Consider the following 20,110-nt stretch of genomic DNA (forward strand, 5'->3'; position numbering starts at 1 on the left):
GTAGTCTCTGACTCACTTCATATGATTTGTCACTGATGTAATGACACTTTAATTACACTGAGAAGGAAGGAATCCTTCTAGCTTGTCTTGTTTGTTGCTGGATCTGAGCAGATTATTCCACAGCAAACTTGGGCAACATGTGGAACAACAAGTTCCAGCATGCCCTCACTACCTGTTGATTTCAAGTTCTCCAATACCTGGAGAACGTCAGACTGCGAACACCTGCTCTACAGGTAACGCCATTCTCCTCGCAGCAGCTAAAATCATAGTAACTATTTACGGAAACCACTAAATAAATAAATTATAATCCCCTACCAGTATGTTTTTTGTTTGTTTTTTTCTAATGGGAGGAAACCCACGCAAACACTGAGAATATACACACATAGATAGGACCTTGGTATGAATGAAATCCATTACCCCAGCTATGTGTGGCAGCAATGCTAACCACTAAGCTATAATTCACCTTTTCTTTGTGGGGCGCAGATAATTAGAAATAATAAAAATAGTTATTGCCTTCCCTGTTCCTGCCTCCCTGCAGCATCCTGGCTCCTCTCTACCATGGACTGCATGGAGTGCCTGCCTGATAACTTGCGCGCAGCATTCCCTGGCACGGTGGCTTAGTGGTTAGCACTTCTGCCTCACAGCACTGGGGTCATGAGTTCAATTCCCAACCATGGCCTTATCTGTGTGGAGTTAGTATGTTCTTCCCATGTTTGCATGGGTTTGCTCCCACACTCCAAAGACATACTGGTAGGTTAATTGGCTCCTATTAAATTGCTCTTAGTCTCTCTCTCTGTCTGTGTGTGTGTGTGTGTGTGTGTGTGTGTATGTGTATGTGTGTGTGTTAGGGAATTTAGACTGTAAGTTCCAATTGGGCAGGGACTGATGTGAATGAGTTCTCTGTGCTGTGAGATTAGTGGCGCTATATAAATAAATGGTGATGATGATTCTCTGCAGGAATTGTTGAGCTAAGTACATTAGATTACTCAGTACATTCCCTCCAAACATAATGGTGGTAAATTGTGCATTTTGGAGAACCCTTTAGCATATATATAACATTGATAAATGTCGGAAGTGTTTATTTGTGTTGCTAATCCTTGTTTTCAGACCTTCCTCCCATACCACTAGATCACACACCCAAACTGGTGTATTGTGACGTGGTAATAACATATTGACATGATTGACAGGATGCATTTAGAGATTACGGGGACAGGCTTTGTGGCACAGTGGTTAGCATTGCTGCCCCATCAGGGCCAATTCTGATATAAATGATTAAATATTGTCTATAAAGAGCTACGTCAAGATCTGTGTCTCTCATCCACCCTCATTACATCCTCCCATCCCCAGTTACAGGACTTTTTTCAGGCTGCACCCACTCTATGGAATTCTCTCCCTCGCACAATAAGACTCTCCTCTGGTCTACAAACTCTCAAGCGTTCTCTGAAACCTCACTATATTACCCTATTACCACCCGTTACACAATTTCACACAAGACAACTACCCCCTGACCAACATTGTTGTGTGACAGGATTCTTTAGCTTATGAGTCACTTTTACCTTTGTAGTCTGGCTGGGCCGAAATGCAAAATGTAGACTTAAACCTCATGTGTCCAACTCCCATTGTTCAATAGATTGTAAGCTTGCGAGCAGGGCGTTCTCACCTCTTTGTCCATTTTACCCAGTTTGTTTATTAGTTTACTATGTTTGTCCCCAATTGTAAAGCGCTACGGAATATGTTGGCGCTATATAGATAAATGATGATGGTACAGTGCAAATAAACAGTAATAATAATTATGCCACAAAGACGAAACAATGTGCTGTGTTATATAGTTGAGCTACACAAATCAATAATAATAATGTGCTAGTACAATTGTCTAGAATTAGTAACAACTATTGTAGATTTAAAATAGTGCAATTAAATATAAATAGCTCTAAATATCTGTACTATTCTATATAATATGAGGTATATTTTGCCTTTATTGTGGAGACTTTGTCTCTAGGGTTTAAGAAACACCCAAGTCAAAAACTGCAAGTGTCCTTAAGGAAGCATAAATTACTAGGCAGTATAAATATTATTTTTGTACTTTTATATTTTGTTAATCTGTTCCTGACTGGCCAAAGTACTTGTCATGCCGGAATCTCTGGGCCTGATTCACCTTTGACCGTAAGTCCATTTCCGTGGGGTGAAATCACTCTGAACATGCGCCAAAGCGGGACTTGCACATTTGCATGCGGTTCATGGTCACACGAAATGTCACTTCTGACTGCCTACAATTTGAAGGGACAGAATGGGGGTGGGGAGGGGACGGACTAACACAGGCTATGTACAATATGGGCGTGCTGGAGGAGGGCCGGACTAACATAGGCTATGTACAGTATGGGCGTGCCGAGGGGAGGCGGACTAACATAGGCTATGTACAGTATGGGCGTGCCGAGGGGAGGCGGACTAACATAGGCTATGTACATTATGGGCATGCTAAGGGGGGGCGGACTAACACAGGCTATGTACAATATGGGCGTGCTGGAGGAGGGGCGGACTAACAGGCTATGTACAGTATGGGCGTGCAGAGGGGAGGCGGACTAACATAGGCTATGTACATTATGGGCATGTTAAGGGGGGGCGGACTAACACAGGCTATGTACAATATGGGCGTGCTGGAGGAGGGGCGGACTAACAGGCTATGTACAGTATGGGCGTGCTGGAGGAGGGGCGGACTAACAGGCTATGTACAGTATGGGCGTGCCGAGGGGAGGCGGACTAACATAGGCTATGTACAGTATGGGCGTGCCGAGGGGGCGGACTAACATAGGGTATGTACAGTATGGGCATGCTAAGGGGGGGGGGGGGCGGACTAACATAGGCTATGTACAGTATGGGCATGCTAAGGGGGGCGGACTAACATAGGGTATGTACATTATGGGCATGCTAAGGGGGGGGGGACTAACATAGGCTATGTACAGTATGGGCGTGCCGTGGGGGGGGACGCACGCGCACACATGTCTTAGGTTATGTGTATTTTAGCCTTATCTCTGGCACCAGGTACAGGGCAGGTGTAGGTGCCGACTGATAGTGATGACTACACGTCTGTGTGCCAAAACGTGATTTAAAGTAATAACTGTAAAAATGCATTTTATGTACCATGTGCATTAAGAACACTCTGATCTATGTATTTACTGTAAAAAGGGGAAACATATTTCTATTGATTATATTCGTAATAGTTTTATATTTATTTTATAGAATTGTTTAAAAAATATTTTTTATTACATGCATTGTGACAGGGCTTTATCCCGCTCATGTGTATCCTGCCCTGTGCCTGTTCTACCTAGAGTCAAATGGAAACATTTCTTGAGAGCTTGTACTTAAATACGGCCGATGTGCGTACGTACAAGTTACGTGCGGTTATTTATTTTACCGCAAGTTGCGCTGAAGATGATTCAGGCCCTCTGTCCACAGCACAATGTATATTGTCTGTGTCTGTTGATGTGTTGGCCCGACCTAATGTTACTGCACTTTTCAGCTGATAACTAGCGCCTGCAGCGCAATATATATAGGATGATTGATTTCTTATGTGCCTGTTCCCAGCATTACATTCTATAATTGCGCAACACATTTACAATGTGAGAACAGAACGACCGTTTTCTCCTGTTAACGTGTCTACAAGCACTAATACAAGTACTATAGATCTACATTGGTAAAAGTCCAACACGTGGAAAGTGCTTAGAAAAGGTGTTTAAGTCATATCACTAAAGCACTTTGTTTTTATGGGATTCTACCTATTTTACCTGTGCAAATGTGTGAGCGAGCCCTGAGAGTCAACATCATGGCAGTCTTCAGTCTGCACAAGAGGAGTCTGTGTAACCAACCAGTCTGTTTAAATTCATATCTTTTATATCATTCCTGACACCCATATATCCACACTTACATCCATCCTAAATGCTGCTGCAAGACTGATCTTCCTCTCTCACAGCTCCACATCTGCTGCACAAGTTTACAAATCCCTACGCGGGCTCCATGTGTCCTCCAGAATTACATTCAGATTACTCACCCTTACCTACAAAGCCCTCAACACCACCACCCCTTAATACATCTCAGATCTCATATCAAAATACTCTCCCTCCCCCCCACTTAGATCTACCTCTGACCTGTGCCTTGTCTCGTCTCTGATAACCACCCCTCACTCCCACCTACAAGACTTCTCCCGTGCTGCTCCCCACTTATGGAATTCCCTACCGTGCCCAATCAGACTTTCCCACAGCCTTCAAATCTTTAGACACTCTTTGAAAACACATCTATTTTTTTTTAAAAAAAAGCTTCCCTTATCCCCGATAACACTATTCACACTAATGCACCTTCACAACTGTCACAATTTGCTCCTCTTGTTTCAGCTGTGCCCTCTACCACTTAGACTGTAAGCTCTCTAATGAGCTGGGTCCTCCATACCCTTTGCTTTCATGTCTGCATTTATTTTGTCTGCCTTTTATACACTGTTTTCCCCACTTTATGGCGCTGCGGAGCACTGTGGCACCTTACAAATCTACAATAATATTTACTGTAACATTAGAAACCTTTTACATTTAGTAAAAGGTTTTAATCAAATGTAGCTATATATTGTAGATATGATTTGTTGATTTTTTTGGGTAAAGCCAAACACAAATTTTGCTATTTTCCAGACAATTTAAGCCACTAGTGGGTAGTGTTCTGTTGGAGTCTGGTGCTAATTTTTATTAATTTAATGAACAGAACAACCAGTACGGGTAGATTTACCTCTACTCCTATATTTTACGGAACAAATATCTGTGAAATAAGACATGGTTTATATGATCCACTGAAGGCAATGTTGGTAGACCTGCGGGTTATTGGGGCATTGTCAGGCCATATCTGAGTGCAGTCTAATGCAAGATACTGTTTTCTGTTATTCCTCAGGTACCTTATGAGACTCTGAACAAGCGCTTCCGGGCGGCCCAGAAGAATATTGACCGTGAGACGAGCCACGTGTCTATGGTTGTGGCGGAGTTGGAGAAGACATTAAGCAGTTGCCCTGCGGTAGACTCCGTAGTGAGCCTTCTGGATGGAGTGGTGGAGAAACTAAGTGTTCTTAAGAGAAAGGTAATTGTTCATTGGTGGCCACAAGGGTCCTGTTTCTTACTCTACGTAAAATTGAAAGAAGAGCCACTATCGGACATAGATCCGTTATAGCTTGTGTATTGCTTTACATGGAATAGCTAAACTGTTTATTCTTTGATGTACCTGTCTAGCATGTGTGAAAAGAAACCCCACAATACCCCAGGTAACCTGTCGTTCTAGCACCTGCTGCTGTTTATTAATTGATTGAGCAACTACCGTTTTGTGTAGAGTTCTTTGTCTCCTACATTACTAACCTCTTTTATAAGCCGCTGAAGTGGGTGGTGCTTCTCTATCTTTCATTACTCTCCAGTAGTGCAGCAGCCTGATACTGAGTGACAGACTTGCAGTCACCTAGGTAACAATTGTTCTGTCAGGTTTGGCGGATTCACATAGTCATATAGCTGCATGTTTAAACATAAATAACTGATACGCTTTGCTCCCATTGTACGGAGCTGCGGACTTTTGTGGCACCTTATAAATAAATGGTAAAAAGAATAATTATCAATATATGTTAAAGTTATGTTACAATAATCAATACATCTCTACTGAGCTCAATCAAAAAGCAACAAAGAGGAGCTTGTTCCGTTGTTTGCTTTTAACATCTGTTATTAATTTTCAGACTTCTTTTGTCTCTGAGATCATTTGTTCTTTTAATCCACTGGTCTGTGCACAGCAGTTCCGTACTTTAGGAAACTACAAGCCAGTCATTTAGTGCTATAAAGTTTTAGGCTTCTGTACACTGCCTCTCCCCTCCTTCTCCTGACTGGGTGGCCCTAGCACATGTCCTTTTAGGCGATACCTTCTCTTTACATCTCCCGTTCCTGCCGGTTTAATGATTGGACAGCGATGGGACTTACCAGGTCAATCAGCCATTTCTAGGACGATCTCTTTGGCCAGACCAACTTACTGCCTACTAGTTTCTTGGGCCACATTGTGATTAATGTTGTTCTGCAGTCAGGATTTGCATCCCCTTTTAGTTAATGCAACGTCACTCCCAACTGTGCGTTCAGCTTCCTTTAAGATAACGGCGGGTGCTTTAGCTAAATAAATCCTCTCACTGTGTTACCGTTTACTTATAACGTTCATATATGTTCTTACAAAAACAAAGGAGACATACATTCATAGCGAGAGACAGAAGGTCTCGCTAGGCACGTAGGGTTGGTGTGGGTTTCTCGAGTGAGAAAATGTTAATCTCCTTACTCTATACTCTCCAAATGATTAATTACGTTCTTCATTATGAGTGTTATATATCTGCTGTTAATAAAACTGATCTAGCAATTCCTGATTTCCTTCTTAATAGCACAAATTATGTCAGAGAGGGAATTTACTATCTTAATGTAATCAAGTGACCTTTTTGTGGTGTAAATGGTGATTGTGAGCGAGGTTCTATGGGACAGAAAATGAAGGCTGTCCTTGTATTGGTTATTTACTAAGGTCACTCCTTAGGTCAGTGATGGCTAACCTATGACACTCCAGGTGTTGTGAAACTACAAGCCCCAGCATGCTTTGCCAGTAGATAACCAGCTGATAGCTGGCAGAGCATGCTGGGACTTGTAGTTTCACAACACCTGGAGTGTCACAGGTTAGCCATCACTACCTTAGGCGAATGTAGAAATGTCTGTGAGAGCCACATTCACCTTGTTAATGAATCTGTTGTTGACTAGACGTCTGTGGGACAGATAACGGAGGCATCCGCTGTGGGGGAGTTAGTAGTAAATTTTATCCCGGGTCAAAATCGGCCATGTTGTCCAACCGTATGGGCGTGAAAAGGGACAAGGACTGATGGTTGGCTGCCCAGAGGTTATGTGGGCTGTATCCTGATAAAGAACCATAGATGTGTCAGATTTATATACTGGGTTCTAGTCAGCTCTTTGACACATGCAAATAATTCACTGATGGTCAAAATTGTTGCTCATTGAATAGTGATTGTTGTGGATGAGAGAGAATAGATGGTTTAATAATGTAGGGCCTGATTCATTAAGGATCTTAAATGAAGAGGTATCTTATTTGTAGAGATGGTCACTGACCCCCGTGTTTTGGTTTTGGATTCGGTTTTGGATCTGGATTACCGTCGTGTTTTGGTTTTGGTTTTGGTTTTGCAAAACCTCCATTGCGTGTTTTGGTTTTGGTTTTGGTTTTGTTTGGTTTTGTTTTGCTATTTTTTGGGAAAATCCATGTTTTTGGGCCTAAATTAACCCAATTTAGTGCTCCAACTGTTTTAGAGACAAGTAATCTAATTGTTGAGGTAATAAATCATCCCAAAAAACAGTTTAATTCTTCGTTGGTAGGCCTATTCTACACACAAAACAGATTGTCTTCCTCTCCATCTATGCATATTGGCAATGCAGCCATCGTCTTTGAATGTATATTACACCCTACACTTATAGTTAAATATGTAAAGAAATGGAAAAAGCCAGTTTGGTTTCTGTCTCTCAAGGCCCCCCTCCACTTGTATAAAATACCAAAAAATTCAGCCATTATAGACTGTACAATATTAATTGACATGGAGAAAGCCAGTTTGGTTTCTGTCTCTCTAGGCCCCCCTCCACTTGTATAAAATACTAAAAAATTCAGCCATTATAGACTGTACAATATTAATTGACATGGAGAAAGCCAGTTTGGTTTCTGTCTCTCTAGGCCCCCCTCCACTTGTATAAAATACTAAAAAATTCAGCCATTATAGACTGTACAATATTAATTGACATGGAGAAAGCCAGTTTGGTTTCTGTCTCTCTAGGCCCCCCTCCACTTGTATAAAATACTAAAAAATTCAGCCATTATAGACTGTACAATATTAATTGACATGGAGAAAGCCAGTTTGGTTTCTGTCTCTCTAGGCCCCCCTCCACTTGTATAAAATACTAAAAAATTCAGCCATTATAGACTGTACAATATTATGAAAAATGGACAAAGCCAGTTTAGGGTCACTCTGTCTATGACACCCTACCCTTAAGGATAAATTGCCCTAACAGCAGCCTTTCAAGATGGTATGTGATATGGAAATGCCACAAGTCCCTTTCCTCTTTGGGGGTAGATTGCACCCTACACTTACATAGAAAGTTTTAAAAAGATGTTATCGGCATCATCTTCAGCTTCATCCTCACCCTCATCAGTGTTATCGTCATCATCACAGACTATCAATTCATCGCCGCTTGAATCCGCCATTAGAGAACAGTCAGTGCTTGCATGTCTTGGATGGTGAAGGCCTTCCTCGTGGAAGATGTAGTTCATTTTTATAAACATCATTTTCTCCACATTTTTGGGAAGTAACCTTCTACGGCGATCACTGACTAAGTTCCCTGCTGTGCTGAACACTCGTTCAGAGTACACACTGGAGGGTGGGCAGCTTAGGTATTGCAAAGCAAGTTTGTACATGGGTTTCCAAATAGCTTGCTTTTCTTCCCAGTAAGGAAAGGGACTGTCTGACATTTCCATATCAACTACCTCTTGAAAGTAATCCTCCACCATCCTTTGCATGTTTATACTCATATTGGATGGACTTATGGGCAAAGTGACACTTTGTTTTGAAAAATCCTTCAAACCAGCCCAGATGTTAAATTGTTCTCGTCTGCCCCCTGTGTCTTCCCTGCTTCTTTTTTGGAAATTTAATTTTTTACGAGCAACAGCTTGAGAAAGTGAAGGAGGACACGTCGTCAAGCCGAGGCCCAGTTCAGCGGCCAACTTGCTGAGCAATAGCTCCTTGCAAAAGTTCACATCTCGCTCATTTACAAGTAAAGACTCAATGTAGGTTTTAAACCTTGGATCAAGCACAGTGGCCAAAACGTACTGATCCGAGTTCAAGATCTTAATAACTCGAGGATCATTGTGAAGCGAATTAAGTACTTGATCGACAAGGCCAACATACTTTGCTGAATTGCTTGCTTTCAGCTCCTCCTTCATTTTCTCAAGCTGCTTTTCCAATAGTCTAATTAAAGGAATGACTTGGCTCAAACTAGCAGAGTCTGCACTGACCTCACATGTCACAACTTCAAATGGTTTCAGCACCTTGCACAGCACTGAAAGGATTCCCCACTGTGCAAGAGTGAAATACATCCCCCCTCCTTTCCCAATGTCATGACTTGTGCAATATGCTTGGATGGCTTTGCGCTGTTCCTCCATCCTCTGAAGCATGTACAGGGTGGAATTCCACCGAGTTACCACCTCTTGCTTAAGTTGGTGGCAGGGCAAGTTAAACTGCTCTTGGAGCTGCTGTAATCTCCTACATGCTGTGGCTGAATGCCTGAAATGGCCTGAAATTTTACGGGCCACCGAAAGCATCTCCTGCACCTCACGGTTGTTTCGTAGGAAGCTCTGCACCACCAAGTTGATGGTGTGAGCAAAACAGGGAATATGTTGGAAATCACCCAGCTGTAATGCTCGCACTATATTGTTGGCGTTATCTGAAATGACATACCCTGGGGAGAGTCCGAGTGGTATAAGCCATGCATCAATCACATCTCTCAGTTTGCGTAACAAATTGTCAGCCGTATGCCTGTTAGTGAAGCCGGTGATACAAAGAGTGGCCTGCCTGTGACAAATGTTACGTAGTGGTGTACATGCTGCTGCTGTTCCTGCTGGTGAAGGTGAATGACCAACCCAGTGGGCTGTCACAGTCATATAGTCTTTGGTTTGGCCACTTCCACTTGTCCACATATCTGTGGTTAAGTGAACAGTGGGCAGAATGGCATTTTTCAGCGCAATCTCTACATTTTTACACACTTTTTGGTATAGTTGTGGAATAGCTTTACGGGAGAAATGGTGTCGCGATGGAATTCTGTAACGCGGACACAAAACCTCAATTAACTGTGAAAAACCAGCTGCGTTTATGGTGGAGATTGGACGCAGATCTAACACTAACATTGCAGCCATGGCGTCTGTGATTCGCTTGGCGACTGGGTGACTGCTGTCATATTTGCTTCCCCTCGCAAAGGATTGTTTCACAGTTAATTGCTGAAATGTAGGACTGCTCATTTTATTCACCTGCCTCTGGGATGACGATTCACCCCCAGCAGCAGCAACAGCAGCAGCAGGACTAACGCTTTCTTCAGAGGAATCAATAATAGTGCCGGAGTCATCCAGCCTTAAGTGGGATGCCGGGCTAACTCCGAGCGCTACTGAGGATATTGATGAGGATGGTGTGGTGGGTGTATTTTGTGGCCGTCGGTATGTCGGTGAGCGGAGGGTCTTAGCTGATGAGGGAGTGCTTGTATTCTTTTGGGAAGAACTTTCAGCTTTTCCCAACACTTTGCCATGAACTCTCGTTAAATGGCGTAACATAGACGAGGTTCCAAGATGGTTAAGGTCCCTCCCTCGACTGACTGTGGCTTCACATACACTACAAATGGCTATACAATTGTTGTCTGGATTTGGGTAGAAATAATTCCACACATAAGAAGTGGATTTTTTTGTTTTATGCCCAGGCATGACAATGGCCTTTTTCTTGTCACGTGCCAGAACTGCTGCCACTGGTGCAGGACTTACACAAACAACCTCATCCTCATCAACATCCTCATTAGCGCCCTCGTCGCCTACACAAATCTCCCCCTCATCCTCTTCTAATTCCAAAGTGGCATCCTCAATTTGGGTATCACCGGCTACACTCGGGCTATTAAGGCACACATCAGCAGAATGCTCACGATTAGACATCCCACTGTTGGATGGACTCTCCACAGGGATTGTTGTCATTTGTGAATCAGAGCAAATATTCTCCTGTAATGCCTCACTGGTATCTTGCAGCTCAGCTTTGACGCGTAACAGTAGTTGTGCACCAATTGTAGGCTGGGTAACTTTTTGGGATCTGCCACTAATAGCCAAAGGTGAAGGCCTCATTCTCTCTTTGCCACTGCGTGTGTAGAATGGCATGCTTGCAATTTTTTTTTTATCGTCACTTAACTTTTGCTCAGTTACACTTCGTTTTCGCTTCAATACAGTAAATTTTTTTTTGGTTTTTGTTTTTTGCACTAATTTGAAAACACTCTGTTGTTTGACATCGCCTTGGCCAGATGACGTACTGGGAACACTAACATCAGGACTGGTGACAGAACCTGGTTGCTCATTTAGATCATATGTGGACTGCTTTGAATCCATTGCGTAGATACTGCTGACAGATATGACTTTTGACAGCCAGAAATATTAATGCACAATTAGGGAGGACACCCCAAAAACACAGAGGAGTGCTAAAATTTATTGAGTAGATACTGCTGACAGATATGACTTTTGACAGCCAGAAATATTAATGCACAATTAGAGAGGACACCCCAAAAACACTGAGGAGTGCTTAAAATTATTGAGTAGATACTGCTGACAGATATGACTTTTGACAGCCAGAAATATTAATGCACAATTAGAGAGGACACCCCAAAAACACTGAGGAGTGCTAACATTTATTGAGTAGATACTGCTGACAGATATGACTTTTGACAGCCAGAAATATTAATGCACAATTAGGGAGGACACCCCAAAAACACAGAGGAGTGCTAAAATTTATTGAGTAGATACTGCTGACAGATATGACTTTTGACAGCCAGAAATATTAATGCACAATTAGAGAGGACACCCCAAAAACACTGAGGAGTGCTTAAAATTATTGAGTAGATACTGCTGACAGATATGACTTTTGACAGCCAGAAATATTAATGCACAATTAGGGAGGACACCCCAAAAACACAGAGGAGTGCTAAAATTTATTGAGTAGATACTGCTGACAGATATGACTTTTGACAGCCAGAAATATTAATGCACAATTAGAGAGGACACCCCAAAAACACTGAGGAGTGCTTAAAATTATTGAGTAGATACTGCTGACAGATATGACTTTTGACAGCCAGAAATATTAATGCACAATTAGGGAGGACACCCCAAAAACACAGAGGAGTGCTAAAATTTATTGAGTAGATACTGCTGACAGATATGACTTTTGACAGCCAGAAATATTAATGCACAATTAGAGAGGACACCCCAAAAACACTGAGGAGTGCTTAAAATTATTGAGTAGATACTGCTGACAGATATGACTTTTGACAGCCAGAAATATTAATGCACAATTAGAGAGGACACCCCAAAAACACTGAGGAGTGCTAACATTTATTGAGTAGATACTGCTGACAGATATGACTTTTGACAGCCAGAAATATTAATGCACAATTAGGGAGGACACCCCAAAAACACAGAGGAGTGCTAAAATTTATTGAGTAGATACTGCTGACAGATATGACTTTTGACAGCCAGAAATATTAATGCACAATTAGAGAGGACACCCCAAAAACACTGAGGAGTGCTTAAAATTATTGAGTAGATACTGCTGACAGATATGACTTTTGACAGCCAGAAATATTAATGCACAATTAGGGAGGACACCCCAAAAACACAGAGGAGTGCTAAAATTTATTGAGTAGATACTGCTGACAGATATGACTTTTGACAGCCAGAAATATTAATGCACAATTAGAGAGGACACCCCAAAAACACTGAGGAGTGCTTAAAATTATTGAGTAGATACTGCTGACAGATATGACTTTTGACAGCCAGAAATATTAATGCACAATTAGGGAGGACACCCCAAAAACACAGAGGAGTGCTAAAATTTATTGAGTAGATACTGCTGACAGATATGACTTTTGACAGCCAGAAATATTAATGCACAATTAGAGAGGACACCCCAAAAACACTGAGGAGTGCTTAAAATTATTGAGTAGATACTGCTGACAGATATGACTTTTGACAGCCAGAAATATTAATGCACAATTAGAGAGGACACCCCAAAAACACTGAGGAGTGCTAACATTTATTGAGTAGATACTGCTGACAGATATGACTTTTGACAGCCAGAAATATTAATGCACAATTAGGGAGGACACCCCAAAAACACAGAGGAGTGCTAAAATTTATTGAGTAGATACTGCTGACAGATATGACTTTTGACAGCCAGAAATATTAATGCACAATTAGAGAGGACACCCCAAAAACACTGAGGAGTGCTTAAAATTATTGAGTAGATACTGCTGACAGATATGACTTTTGACAGCCAGAAATATTAATGCACAATTAGGGAGGACACCCCAAAAACACAGAGGAGTGCTAAAATTTATTGAGTAGATACTGCTGACAGATATGACTTTTGACAGCCAGAAATATTAATGCACAATTAGAGAGGACACCCCAAAAACACTGAGGAGTGCTTAAAATTATTGAGTAGATACTGCTGACAGATATGACTTTTGACAGCCAGAAATATTAATGCACAATTAGAGAGGACACCCCAAAAACACTGAGGAGTGCTAACATTTATTGAGTAGATACTGCTGACAGATATGACTTTTGACAGCCAGAAATATTAATGCACAATTAGAGAGGACACCCCAAAAACACTGAGGAGTGCTAACATTTATTGAGTAGATACTGCTGACAGATATGACTTTTGACAGCCAGAAATATTAATGCACAATTATGGGGGACAACCCAAAAGCGCTGGGGAGTGCCAAATATGAAGAAAAAATAATAAACCTCTATCCTCCTCTCTGCACTAGCGATTTTGGTTAGAGCAATTGCAAGAACAATATTGTATTCTTTCTCTGTCCCTGCTCTAATTAGCCTATGACTACACCCTGCTCTCTCCCTCTGTCAAATGGCGATGGATTGCTGTGGAGGCGTGTATTTATAAAGTTGAAGTATCGCGAGAACCGACTCCCGAGATCCGACGACGTCACAATGACGTTCGGCCTCGATTTGGATTCGGAATTGGCGGGAGAGTACCGAGCTGCTCAGCTCGGTACTCGGATACCCAAAGTTCGGGTGGGTTCGGTTCTCGGAGAACCGGACCCGCCCATCTCTACTTATTTGTGTCTCCTGGACAAAACCATGTTACAATGCAAGGGGTGTAAATTAGTTTTCTGTTTTGCACATAAGTTAAATACTGACTGTTTTTTCATGTAGCACACAAATACTTGATAGCTTATTTGTACACTGAAATTTAAAGTTGATATTTGTGTGCTACATGAAAAAACAGTCAGTATTTAACTTATGTGCAAAACAGAAATCTAGCTTGCACCCCTTGCATTGTAACATGGTTTTGTCCAGGAGACTGAAATAAGATACCTCTTCATTTAAGATCCTTAATGAATCAGGCCGTAGTGAGGATAGTCATAAAGTGATTGTTTGGATTGTCCCTGCTATCCAGCACCCTCTAGGACGGCAGTTCCCAAAGTGTGCGCCGCGGCTTCCAGGGGTGCCGCGGCGCTGTCACTGGGGTGCCGCGGGCCATCCATAAAAAAAAAAGGAGAACACAGAAACTTACCAATCCGTCGGGCGCCGGGACCCAGCAGCCTCCTCTCTCCCGCAGCAGCTTTTTTACTGACGTTGATATTCAGTGACAGCTGCGGGAGAGAGGAGGCTGCTGGGTCCGGACGCCCGACGGATTGGTAAGTTTCTGTGTTCTCTTTTTTTTTTTTATGGATGCAGCGGGGCAGCAGCGGACAGTGTGAGAGCGGGGCAGCAGCGGACAGTGTGAGAGCGGGGCAGCAGCGGACAGTGTGAGAGCGGGTCAGCAGAGGACAGTGTGAGAGCGGGTCAGCAGAGGACAGTGTGAGAGCGGGGCAGCAGAGGACAGTGTGAGAGCGGGGCAGCAGAGGACAGTGTGAGAGCGGGGCAGCGGAGGGTGACAGAGGGGGGCAGCGTGACAGGGGGCAGCAGAGGGGGCAGAGTGCCTGGATGCAGAGGGGGGCAGCGTGGCAGAGGGCGGCAGCGTGACAGGGGGCAGCAGAGGGCGGCAGCGTGAGAGAGGGCAGAGGAGGGGGACAGCGTGGCATAGGAGGGGGACAGCATGGCAGAGGAGGGGGATAGCGTGAGAGAGGGCAGAGGAGGGGGACAGCGTGAGAGAGGGCAGAGGAGGGGGACAGCGTGAGAGAGGGCAGAGGAGGGGGACAGCGTGAGAGAGGGCAGAGGAGGGGGACAGCGTGAGAGAGGGCAGAGGAGGGGGACAGCGTGAGAGAGGGCAGAGGAGGGGGACAGCGTCACAGAGGGCAGAGGAGGGGGACAGCGTCACAGAGGGCAGAGGAGGGGACAGTGTGACAGAGGGGGACAGCGTGACAGAGGGGGCAGAGTGCCTGGATGCAGAGGGGGCAGAGTGCCTGGATGCAGAGGGGGCAGAGTGCCTGGATGCAGAGGGGGGCAGCGTGGCAGAGGGCGGCAGCATGAGAGAGGGCAGCAGAGGGCGGCAGCGTGAGAGAGGGCAGCGGAGGGCGGCAGCGTGACAGGGCAGAGGAGGGGGACAGCGTGGCAGAGGAGGGGGACAGCGTGAGAGAGGGCAGAGGAGGGGGACAGCGTGAGAGAGGGCAGAGGAGGGAGACAGCGTCACAGAGGGCAGAGGAGGGGGACAGCGTCACAGAGGGCAGAGGAGGTGGACAGCGTCACAGAAGACAGAGGAGGTGGACAGCGTCACAGAGGAGGGGACAGTGTGACAGAGGGGGCAGAGGAGGGGGGCAGTGTGTCTGGATGCAGAGGGGGCAGAGTGCCTGAATGCAGAGGGGGCATTTTTGCATACTACTAAATAAGTATTTTTGTCGTGACCTAAATATTTATTACAATTTTTTGACCCAACCACTACTAAAACAGGACTGCTCAGTAATTATTTTGGAGGGGTGCCTTGAAAAAATTTGGAGACTCTAAGGGTGCTGCGAACTGCAAAAGTTTGGGAACCACTGCTCTAGGACTTTCTATAGGATCAATTACACATCCAATCCTTTATCTATTATATCCACCTATTGTAATCTGTAGCTCATAGACTCTTCCTGGATCTACTATACCATAATCTCAAACACCAGATCTTATCTCTCCGCAAACCGGACTTCATTGTTTTTCAGGTAGGATGTGAAAGGAGGCTAAATAGCTGCTAAGAAAAATGGTGTCTTATTACAGAGCTGCTGCTCTATTCACAAGTGTACTTGGTTAATGTCCGGAGCTATTCATGGTGAACGTTTATATGCACACTTTCCTGTCAGGATTTTTGTTTTATGTACATTGTATATATGTCCTGTAATGTTCTCCCTTCCTAAAATTCCTTTCTTAAATCCTCTGAGAATAGGAGTACACCCTCCGCCTCCCCGAACCACCACCCATCATATTTTTTTTCTTTCTTCGCACAACGTGAACTTTGAAACTGCGCATTTTACTGCTTGTAAATGTATTTTTACTTCTTTTTATATGTTCTTGGGGAGGTAGTTCGTAAAATACTGTGTTTGTGGCAACCCCTTTTAATGCTGACTCTCTTCCCTTTTGGTTAAGTGTCACATGTCACTTACACACACTAGAGGCGGCCATTTTGTGAGTTGAACCAATAGTCATGTGAATGCAGCCTATGCATCACCGAGACATACAGTACCCGGGCTCCCTTGTTTCTACTGCTCAAAGGGGGACTGCCTGGGGAATGGGGGGGGAGTCAGTAACGGGTCCTTTAAGATCATTGGCTGTAGAATGAGATCTGAATTGATCAGTGTATAGAGAAAACAACACCAAGTCAAAACATCCAGGTCACAAAGCACGATCCAGTCACTTAGATACTCCCTAATAGTTCCTGGGTCCTTTTCTGGCTGCGTTGTCACTAATCCGGTTGTAAATCCTGATCTGTGATTCATGTTTCGTCTTCTGTTTTTTTGTTTTTTTACCTCACACTTCTTTTTTTTTTCTTTTTTTTTTTCTTCTTTTTTCCTCCTCGTACCGTTATTTGGCAGCGGTGATTTACGCGATGTGAATGTGAAGTGGAATAACATCCAGTTAACAATGTATGACTGCCATCCGGGTGCAGTGAATGAAAGAGACATCAAATCAATCACTCTGATTTACATGTATTCTGGTTCAAGCATGTTTGCTTTTCAATCCACCAACTGGGAGACATTGATGAATGAGGCTGCGATAGAGCAGCTCCTTTCATCCACACATTTACAGCAGCGCTGGCTGCGTATCTGCCTATACACTTCACAGCATTTTATTGAATTGTGCATGAGGTAATCTTTTTTTTTTTTTTTTTTTTTCCCACTGTGCAAATTATTGATGTTTCTTGTTGCAAATAATATCCATATGACCCCAGCGTTTTTAATAATGAATTTCTGATGGGTTTACGTAGACATGTGAAATGGGATGTAGGCCTGGGCTTGTCTCTCGTTTTACCATCTGACTGATGGTCTCGCACATAAAAACACTGCTTGTCCGTACGGCTCCATGATGTCGTACATAGAGCTAGATTATTAAATGCTCGTAATCTTGTGATTTTTCTATGTATTGACCTGGGTACAGATAATATGTGAACAACACTTATTAATTGTACACTGCTGAGCAGCATTGCATCTGAATTTGTCACTTCTTAATAGACTACCTGCGGTGTCTGGTTTTCAGGATGTGACTTGTTTCAGCCATTCTGGATTGAGTCACTTATGTTGCTAACCTAGCCTAACCCTGGAAGTTGTAGTGTTTAAAGAGCAAGTAAATATATTCAGGAAGTTTGGGTATTACTGGTCTACATATCATGCATGAAATAATTCTAGCTTATATTTGATTTTTTTTTTTCCCCTTGTGACATCAGACCTCTTTTTTTATATCTGGGGCGGAGGGGAGGTGTCTCTTTATCTTTCATCACTCTAGTAAAGAAATGGGGGTAGGAGTGATAGGCTTGTAGTGTCCTATGTAACTGAATGTACAGATTGGTGGGTTTATACAGTGGCATGGTCAGTGATCTAGCATGTCTTATACAGGCATCAGGACGCCCTTATGTTTACAGCTGTGAATGTGTCTGTGATTGAGGGGGTAGATCGTTTTACGTTAAAATGGAGCGTATGGGAAAGGTAAGGGTGAGACCAAACAGTGCATTTTACCTTTTATGAAAATGTTAGTAATTTGGATTTTATAGATTTAAATGCAATACAGTCCCATATCCCATACATAGTGATGTCCGCTATGGTTCATGGGGAATTTTTGCATGTATGTTTTTGTATCTTAGTCTGCCTTCTGTGTCTTTTTATATCATCAGACAGTGTCATTTGTTTTTGTTGTCATGGGAAGGAACACAAAGCTGGTCTCTGGATACAATGGTTTAAAATGTGCAAAGTTGTGTTGTGTCACAGGCCTATGGAAATAGACAGCTGTGTCTGATTAGATGGGAAAAACACAGACCTAAGTGTGTAGTGAAAACTGCAGGAGGGCACATGCAAGCTGAAGGTGGAAACACTTTTAAAGCAGCAACCCCATGAAAAATAATCACTGTGGCAGGCTATAGGAAGAATTCTGGTGGTCATCATTTTCCATTGCTTTTTTTTTCAACTTGGGGCTATTAATAATTTATAACTACCAGGACAGCCACAGTCGCATGACATATGATGCAGAGAGACTTTGGAATCTCCTCTGAGCTCTGTCTGCACTGTGACATCCTTCTTCTCCCCTCTGTCATCACATGACTTGCTGAGAGCTGTGAACCTGTGTCTGTGTAGCAGAATGTGTGTCTGCCAGACAATCTTGTTTGACAACCAGGGAGCTTTTGAAAAGGAGAAAATTATTTGTAGGGGGGGGGGGGGGGGGCAGCAGAAAAGAAAAATGTCTAAGATGTATGCTTAAAAGGTACTTGCTCTTTAAAGACGATACATAAATATTTTTTCTATGTGGGATTGCTTCTTTAAGTCATTGGTACTGGGAAGAGTGATGTACATATTGTTGAAGTAACCAAATGGTCAGAAGTTTTCATTTTATCTTATACGTTGCCCATTGCATACTGCCATAATTCTACCTGAGACAATTTCTACATCACAAGTCACTTTTTTACATGCACATAAAATGTGTGGTTTTATTTCTACCTATATTTCTTGTTTGCATATTACATTAGAAGGGTAAAAAAAACTTGCTGGAGAGACTGTAGCTGCAGCTCCCAGTCATCAAAAACTGATTATATCTCTTACATGTTCTCTATAAACAGATACTTCTATCATGAATTCTTAAGAGACTAAGACTTCTAGGAAGCAGTGTAATGCTCCCAATATTTTCCAACTACCTCCTCACCAGTTTCATATTGATTCTATAGTCCAGGCCTGACCAACCTGTGGCTCTCCAGGTGTTGTGAAACTACAAGCCCCAGCATGCTTTGCCAATAGATTAGCAGCAGATAGCTATCAAGGTATGCTGGGACTTGAGAAACTACAATATTTGAGAGCCACAGGTTGACCAGACCTGGCCTATAACATTACTGTGCCCCTAAATACACAGTCCACTTATCCAATTGTAGACCCTTGGGGTGTCTGGGTGCATCCAGGACCTGGCAATAAATACCTTAGCCAGTGCCAGCTATATAAGTTTGTAGCATGTTCAAACACACAAGAGTTTTGTCCATCGGTGGTAAACTGCATCAAAGATCAAGACATTTTGATGGACAGTCCTGTGTGCCAGGGCGTGCCCCCTACCCTTTATCCCACATCTCAGGGACTCCCCATCTGTAACCGGCTCGTTCTGTTCTCCTTCCAGGCAGTGGAGTCGATCCAGGCGGAGGATGAGAGCGCCAAGCTGTGCAAGCGGCGGATCGAACACTTGAAGGAGCACAGCAGTGACCAGGTGGCGGCCTCCAACATGTGGAAGAAGAAGCGGATGGACCGTATGATGGTGGAGCACCTCCTGCGCTGTGGTTACTATAACACCGCAGTGAAGCTGGCCAGGCAGAGCGGTATAGAGGTGAGTCGCCGTACACCGCACCGTGAAGGGTTGTTACACAGCGTGGGGATAGTGGAGAAGGGTTTTGGTTTAAAAATGTCCATAAACCTTTCAACACTACAGTTTGGCTCTATGGGCCTGATTCATTAAGGATCTTAACTTGAGAAACTTCTTATTTCAGTCTCCTGGACAAAACCATGTTACAATGCAAGGGGTGCAAATTAGTATTCTGTTTTGCACATAAGTTAAATACTGACTGTTTTTTCATGTAGCACACAAATATCAACTTTAAATTTCAGTGTACAAATAA

At 43.3% G+C, this 20,110-nt stretch overlaps 1 protein-coding gene across 1 annotated transcript in view; it reads left to right on the plus strand.

Annotated features, from left to right (window-relative positions):
• MAEA (macrophage erythroblast attacher, E3 ubiquitin ligase) overlaps window positions 1–20,110 on the plus strand; it is a 69,006-nt gene that overhangs the window by 15,086 nt on the left and 33,810 nt on the right. The window contains exons 2-3 of the mRNA XM_075194142.1: window positions 4,924–5,106; window positions 19,618–19,821. Coding sequence (XP_075050243.1) covers window positions 4,924–5,106; window positions 19,618–19,821 — 387 coding nt within the window. The remainder of the gene's footprint in view (window positions 1–4,923; window positions 5,107–19,617; window positions 19,822–20,110) is intronic.

The sequence above is a fragment of the Mixophyes fleayi genome, chromosome 1 (assembly GCF_038048845.1).
Source record: "Mixophyes fleayi isolate aMixFle1 chromosome 1, aMixFle1.hap1, whole genome shotgun sequence".
Classification (NCBI taxonomy): domain Eukaryota; kingdom Metazoa; phylum Chordata; class Amphibia; order Anura; family Limnodynastidae; genus Mixophyes; species Mixophyes fleayi.